This window comes from Leuresthes tenuis, unplaced genomic scaffold, assembly GCF_036924035.1.
Source record: "Leuresthes tenuis unplaced genomic scaffold, fLeuTen1.0.hap1 SCAF_17, whole genome shotgun sequence".
NCBI classification, from domain to species: Eukaryota; Metazoa; Chordata; class Actinopteri; order Atheriniformes; family Atherinopsidae; genus Leuresthes; species Leuresthes tenuis.
The window spans coordinates 8,524,165-8,531,743 of record NW_027325371.1 but is presented as its reverse complement, the minus strand read 5'-3'; the positions used below and the strand labels follow the sequence as shown (position 1 = coordinate 8,531,743).

At 42.1% G+C, this 7,579-nt stretch overlaps 1 protein-coding gene across 1 annotated transcript; it reads right to left on the bottom strand.

Moving 5' to 3' along the window:
• Positions 1-167: 167 nt before the first annotated feature.
• Positions 168-3,278, bottom strand: gosr2 (golgi SNAP receptor complex member 2). Its single transcript, XM_072369348.1, has 6 exons — positions 3,107-3,278; positions 2,831-2,895; positions 2,055-2,163; positions 1,096-1,228; positions 864-1,004; positions 168-425 (listed from the first exon to the last, which is right to left on the bottom strand). Exons 1-6 carry the CDS (start codon positions 3,133-3,135, stop codon positions 264-266), a joined length of 639 nt encoding a protein of 212 aa, XP_072225449.1. The 5' UTR covers positions 3,136-3,278; the 3' UTR covers positions 168-263.
• Between the last annotated feature and the right edge of the window lie 4,301 nt (positions 3,279-7,579).

The following is a 7,579-nucleotide window of genomic DNA, read 5'->3' as shown; positions in this document are numbered from 1 at the left end:
AAAAGTGGATGTTTTGGCAGTAAAGTCTTGGGAAAGCAGCAGATTTATCAACAGAAAAGAGCAAAATACTGTCTGTAATTAAGGTCGTCTTCAACCTTATCATTTAGCAACCATCCACAATAAAATGGTGGAAAACAATTTCAAGAAAAAAAATATGTATAATGGCATCATTGATAAAAGTTTCTTTAATTTTAAAATTCATATCATGTGGGACGACGTGCGGCAGAAATGTCCACGGCTGATCAGCTGTGGATGGCTGATGGTCAGCCCAGGTATCTGATGACCAGGAACATGAAGACGCAGGTCAACAACATGCCTCCAATCATGATGAACTTGTCTTGGGTGGCTCGCCTTTCTATGAGTCTCATCACTGTGTTAGAGAGCCCCAACATGTTGGCCACATCCAGCATCTTCTTGTGGGTCCCCTGTTCAGAGCGAAACAGCCACACTCATGTCAAGAGCAATAATCAGGTGTGAGCCGTAAATGCACAAAGAGTTGGCCCGGCCACGCGGTTAATTATCTACACTAATTCATCTCCCCTGCTCCATCTGAAGTTTCTCATGGCGGCACTACCAGGCTGTGAGTGCTGATCAGCAGTCACACCCTGATAAGAAGAAGCCTGAAGCCAAACCAGGAAGCCCATCTCCTCCCTGGAAACAAGGACTCACCCTCTAGCTGAGGATATGCGCAGTAACAATGAGACTATTGTCATCAAAGTGAACACCAGAAACTGGGTCAGGGGATATAATTAACTTTATCATTATGTGCCGATTCCTTTCTTCAGGAAACATGCGTTTCACTTGAAAACATATCACTCTGCCCCAGATGGAGAATTATTTTTTTGCACGTCATGTGAACTCACCTTCAGTGTCGATCTCTGATCTCTAAGACCGTTCAGGATGCCAGAGCCACTGCCCAGGAGGTCATCCATGCCTCTGTGTGCGTTGTGCAAGTTGGAGTTTAACTGCAGGGTCTCATCTATAGGGATGGAGGTATCTGCGTCCTGGTAAACGAGATCCAGCATTTTATTTTCAACATCATTCCACAGGACACAATTTGCATCTCTCTCTTTTAAAAAGGAATACGTGAGTTACATTTGTGGTGAAAGTGCGGTTCAGGAGTTCCTCCCGCTCTCGCTCCTGAGCCTCTCTGTCGTAGCGTCTGTGCTGGAAGTTTTGGAGGGCAGTTCGCAGGTGTTGAACATCGTACTTCAGCTGGTCCACTCGTCTGAGCGAAGCAAAGAACAACACAAAACATTAACAGAAATATACTTAGAATGCATCAAAAGGTCTTAAAAGTAGTTTACAAAGGCTTTGAATGTTTTCCTTTAATCTGCTGTGGCTGTGACAGAAGCTGTAAGGAAATGTTTTTACATCTATACTTCAAGCACACTGTTTCACAGTGAAGTAAGTCAGTGTTAGCAAAACTTCTGTTTTTTTTTTAATGGTTAATCCATCCATCCACTTTCTGCTGGGTCTGGGTCCAGGTGATGGAAAGTTACTTTTAAGAATAAATGTATTACTGCCAGTACATTCTTGAGCTTATTGTCTTCATTTTTTACAGTGGCATCAACTTGTTTATGTGTTAGTTTAGAAAGGTAAATCATTCATCCCCATCATAAAGTGCATTATGTTGCTTACTTCATCTTATATTAAACACTAGGTAACCGTAGCTGTTCTTGACTGTAAGAACAGTTCTTTTTACCACAAACTTCATGCTTATGGAGTTACAAGTCACTCACAGCCCTCTCCTTAGTTCAGGTTGGCACTCTTTGAGACCTGGCAAGATCACAGGGAAGCTTGGGGACTTGCTGAACTTTGCACCTTAAGGCCTGTTTACCCAGCTCAGAGATAAATCTGCCCGATGCAGCAGGAATGCTGGTGATGACGGGGCTTCTGAGGAAATGTTTTCAATGAGCCACGTCGCCACAGGCCATGACAGGGCTGCCTGTCTGGTCTTCTGCATCCTCCCTGTGCCTTTATGAGATATGGTTTGCACTGCCAGATATGGGGCTTTATTATGGTCACCATCAATTGACTTAGTCCAAACTCACAATTTGGCGTTCTGCCGTCGGTTTGGTGGCTCCTTGCTCGCCAGGATCTCAAGACGTTCTAAGTGATTGAAGATCTGGTCGATTCTAGCTCTAAGTTCGTTCTCCAACACTAAAGTGATAAAAAAAGAACAAGACATTAGAGGAAAAGACAGTGACTGTTGAACAGGTACTACTTCATTTAAACAAAATGTCTAAAACCCAAACTGAACGGTTTCTGATCTGTAAAACATATAATCCTGTCACAATGAAGTTGGAGCAAAAAATAAAATTGGCTTCTTTGAATCCATCCCAAAATGACCAACTTTTCATATTGTTGAGAGTGAGGGTACAAAGCAATTATATCCTCGATCTATGGCTTACATCCTCCCTTAGATGAGAACACAAAGTGATGTCATCATTTCTAAGGGGGCGAGGAGGAGGGTGGCCTGGCTCCCACCATTATCAGAAAGAAGCCCTCCCAACTTCTGTCACTGCACCCACCCTAACGCTTCCTGTCCCGGCACCAGTCTGGCCCACAGCTGACCGGGCAGGCACTATCCTTATAAATAAACTAGTCAGAGAGACATCAGCCCCCTCTTGTCTGGACACCCTAAGGAGTAACAAGCAGCCACAACAAAGAGCACGCACTCAGTAGAAATTAGATGAACATTCAGAGGAAAATAGACCAGAGGTGGCGGTGCTATCACTAACAGTTTGTATCATAGTAACATTCAAACACAGAGCCGGTGAGGAGCTGAATATAACCTTTACATCAATCATGACAGTTCAACACTCACAATGAACTGACTGACGGTCTGTCCTCTCCAGGTTTCCCATCATAGACTGCACCTCCTGGATTTGCCTAATTTAGTAAAAACAAACTTAAGGATTTCATTTTTTCAAACATTTAACCACATAAAGTACATATTCCTACAAATTAATTATCACATTATGTTGACAGTGGTTACATTTTCATTTGAAACCTAGTAATTTGCTGGCTTAAATAGTTACACTCGTGAGCTAAGTTAGCTAACAAAGTCTGCACAATTTCCACAGAAGACAGATGCACTTACTTGTTTGTCTGGTGGTAAAGCGTCTCCATTTTTATCGATCTAACGAAACGCTTTCTCCCCTTTCACTTTTATCGCCACTTTACCTGAGCACCTTTATTCTGACAGGTGGCTAAGCTAGCTTGCCAGCTAACGGTGGAGGAGTGTACACGTCATCAGCCAAGATTTTGTATACGGAAGTGGGAAAGCGGAAGCTGCGCGGCGTCACCCGATGAAAGAGAAAAGGAAATTAAGAGGACTCACTCCGCCTTGAATTTTAGAAACTGTAAATGTCATACAACAAACTCGTGTATACTCACATCTGTCTTTAGAGACTGGTATGTTCTGATATTTTTATGTCAACATAAGAAAGTCATAGATTTATAACTATTGTTGATAACACGATTAGTGCTTTCTATAAATTACAGTCGTGAGCAAAACAAATGGTCGATATACGATCTTTGGCATTACATAATATGTTTGTATCAGTGTAGGATGATAGTAAACAAACTGCAAAGGAACCCAACACATATCTCCTTTTTTGTTAATTTTCTTTAGAATAACCTTTTCTAGGTTTTAAATTTCCTAATGCTGTTATACATCAGGTGAAACGTGAAACCAAATTTTAGCACTGCATGTTGTGTAGACACCAGAGTTACCCCATAACTGGTTGAGGCCTACATTTTCCATTACACTTTATACTCTCTTTAAAGTCGTAACTGACAGAGATTCCTTTGACCCACACACTTCGAGTGCAGATGCATAATCTGTTGACATGTAGACATGTGACAAGAAAGAGTCTGAAAAGCATATCCCGAGGCTAGCTTTTGTCAGCTCTCTCTGACTGGGTCTAATTAGGCTATTCTGTTTTTCCACAGATAGATGTCAGAGTATTCCTGTTTGTCTATCCAGAGGCCTCCCTCTTGCCTGCAGTCAGATGCACCAAAGCTTATACTATCAATCTTTTCATTGTGAGAGTCGCAGATCACTGTAGAGAGGATGTCAGAGAGAGGAGACGGGCTGTTTGTGAATTTGCCAGTCACAGGCTGACTCTGACACAGAGTACTGTGTGAAAGTGGCATGATTGAATTTCCCAGAACAAGATGTGAAAATTTCATAATAGTTCTTTGGTGATTTAGTGGGAGGAAAATCATCCTAGGGCGCTGGCTGGCACCTTAACAAAACCACATCTCAATCACCTTACCTCAGACATCCGTCATTGTGGTGTCTGCTGCTTTGGGAGGGCAGAACCAATGAATGCATGGCGAGCAAGTAAAGTCAATTCAAGCATCCTTTAACGTAATTATCTGCATGAGTTGTTACAAGCTCCAGTTTGCCAGTGATAGCTGAATTTGTTTTCCTCCTTCAGCACAGCAAACAGAAGTCAGCCCAGACGGCTTTCCCGCGGTGGCCTGATGGTACACGAGTTGATGGTTGTATCTTCAGGCTAGACACTTCTCAACAGAGGTCCTTTTCACCAACCCCCACCCATCAGAAACCCTAAGATTTGTTCATGCCACTTCTTGCTCTTGCTGTTCACCGTTTTCGGTTGTCATAACAAATCCCCAGGGCAACAGTTGGATGTGCACAGCTTCAACTTGCTGCTCAGAACAGAAAAGAACCAAAGAGAAGAAGAATAAGCCCCCCCGTCAAACCTTTTCTGAGCCGTACATGAGGCGAACTTAGGTCGTGGGGTTCTCTCCGTCTGTCCTTTATTGTTTCAGCCCTGAGGAAAGGATGAGATGAGCTTACAGATTTTCCCTTGCACCTGAGCACCACGGGCACTAACTGGAATCCGGACTCCAGGTGTGGAACTCAATCATGCCCCTCTGACTGAAAGAGATGTCACATGTGCTTACACCTAATTTGATGTAAAAATGTTGCTATCATACCTAAATACACAGGGATCGTACAAAATAAGGGTTTGGTCGCAAATACTCAAAACATTTGGGCTTTATAAGTTGATTTACTGGTTTGTTTAATCTATACATTTTAAACTAGCTCACATTAAAAAAATCTTAATCTGAAAAAATATTTATTCCGTAAAACTAAATAAATGTTTAATATTGCTTACAATATATTTGTTCGTTGGAATTTCTAAATACACTGTGCTGTAAAAAAAAAAGAAGAAAAAATAAAAAAGATATTTCTCAGCACCAGACTGCATCCCTTTGGGAGTCTTTTTGAAACCAAACAAAATTTGGTGCCTCCCCCCCCCCCCCACACACACACTTAGTTATACAACACTGCAGTGGCTTAATTGTTCGCTAAAGGAAGAAAGCACTCAGTGTACTCGAAGACTACAAACCTTAATAAAACTGTTTTGTTCACAGAGGGAAAATGATATGTTACGGAATCGCCTATACACACGAACTTAATGATGTTTTCCAGGCAGTATAATGTATCATAACTCTGCAATGATTGCCCAAGAAAGACAGAGTGAAGAAGCTAATTATGAGGAGCAAAATTGCCTTGGGTCGACAATTTTTGGATACCATTCATTTTTTGAAGGCACACTGATCTTCTCGTTCCCCCCCTGAGGGAGATGAGCCACTCGTCTTTGAAGCCGTGATGAGATGTTGAATGAAAGCAAATGAGAGGCTGTCAGAGATGACAGGAGAAACTCATAAGCTCCCAACGTCTCCGTGGGTTTTGGTGGGAACGGGGTCCAGGAGTGGATCAGAGAGGATGCCATCCCCCAACCCCTCCAGGAATCTGACTGACCACCCCAGTTGTCACCCGTACCCGGTCAGATGCTAGATACTTATTTACATTGCCAGCAATGCAATGTTTGTGCAAAGAACGAACAAATAGGATTGTAGACTGAACTCAAAGAGGAATACAACCTAGCCCTATTGTCTAATAATCTATCCATTGCTGCAGTTTATGTGCATTTGCAATGACCTGTTACATGCTCATTCATTACAGTATATTAATATTGTAATTATTTACAAGTCTGAGATTTAACACATGGACTTTTTTCTAGATTTCCAACTTATTTGATGCAGTCAAGCTTCCCATTTGAAATTTTAAAATCTGTTTATGAAAGGGTTCTACATAAAACATCACTTGGACCTTGTTTGCTTCTCTTTGGAATAGAGAAAGGGGTGCTTTCCCACATGTCAATGGTATTCAGACATAGCCATGCCACCTGTGACACACAGATCTCTAAAGGATGAGAGATGCCTTCTACCTTCAAGGCTGGCTGACAGCTAAGCAGGGATGGGAACATAAACAGCAAAGCACAGAGCACTGCACCGGGCTTCCCCTACCTGACAGCTTCCTACTTACCATCATGCCACCACTCTAAACCGCACGCTCATGATTAAGTCGTGTGTCAGTCAGCTTAGTGTGTGGCTCACAGAGCTGAAAAGTCATCGGATTTTGACGGTAACTCATTGTGTGCTTGAATCCTTTAATGACAGTGATGATTTAATTGTGAATACTCAAGAACATAAACCAAAGATGGCATAATTTTGCGGCTATCGAGATTACAAATAATCACAGACAACATACCAGACTTATTTTCTGGGATGTTGCTGGTTGTGGAGAACACATAGCTCTGGCCTTTATCTGTGTTTTTCTTACTTGGACATTGTTGATGTGGGAAAGTTTTGCTTTGCTTGTGATGGAGGTCAGAGTGTGTGTTTGTGTGCGTGGCTGTGTGTGTTTGTGAGAGAAAAGTAAGAGGAGTGCCATACGTTGAACAGGGGGAGTCAATTGTGAGGATGCACAAGGTCTTATCATGTCCTATCTCAGTGGCTGCCTTGTAAACTCTACTGTTAGAGCTGCAGGTGTTACTGTTGAGCAGCATGGGAAAAGCCTCCCCCAGAAGCTTCCCAATGGGGAGTTAGTGGGGAGGAGGGACACACAGTGGACTGTTCAATAGGAATCCAGTTGCTCTAATTTTTAGGTATCTTTGCTGTGTGAAACTAGTTAATTGGCACTACTTCTGTAGCAAGCAGTTTGCCACATCCTCAAGCTGACATATTAAAAATGTAGAGAAAGATATTCCAGATGCTGTAAACAGACATTTTTCTTTTTTTGCTGAAGAATTACTTTTATGGTTCATTGAAAATCAAAACAGACTGTTCTGCTGATTCATGGATTCATTTAAACTCTAAGATTAGGGCCAGTTCTCAGGTTTGATCGTTATTCTCTTGTAAACCCAAAGACGAGCTTGCTGAATCCTTGCACACTTGATTTTAATCTTGAATCTTTCGTGCATTTTTTAATCTAATCTGTTTTTAATATAATCATTTGAAATGTAAGAAGATTCTGTTCAGTTTATTTTTTCCCACCTTCAGGTGAAGATCCATCATTTGAATCATGTGTCTCATTACCTTCTGCGAGGAGCTCAGTCACCATCCCAGCCCGAATCACCCTCTGAATTAACCCCACTCACCCACCCCCCTGTACAGGTATGCACTCAGCCTTGTGATAGCTCTAGGCAGTGCATGTTCTTGTTGTGGGTTGAGCAATTGCATTAGTCATTTC

What these genes read in the sequence shown, in the direction of transcription:
- gosr2 (XM_072369348.1), bottom strand. Translation starts at nt 3,135, where the DNA reads ATGGAGACGCTTTACCACCAGACAAACAA. An exon ending in CTTTACCACCAGACAAACAA is followed by an intron (nt 2,896 to 3,106) that starts GTAAGTGCATCT and finishes TTACTAAATTAG; the next exon opens with GCAAATCCAGGAGGTGCAGT. An exon ending in ACCGCACTTTCACCACAAAT is followed by an intron (nt 1,005 to 1,095) that starts GTAACTCACGTA and finishes CTCGTTTACCAG; the next exon opens with GACGCAGATACCTCCATCCC.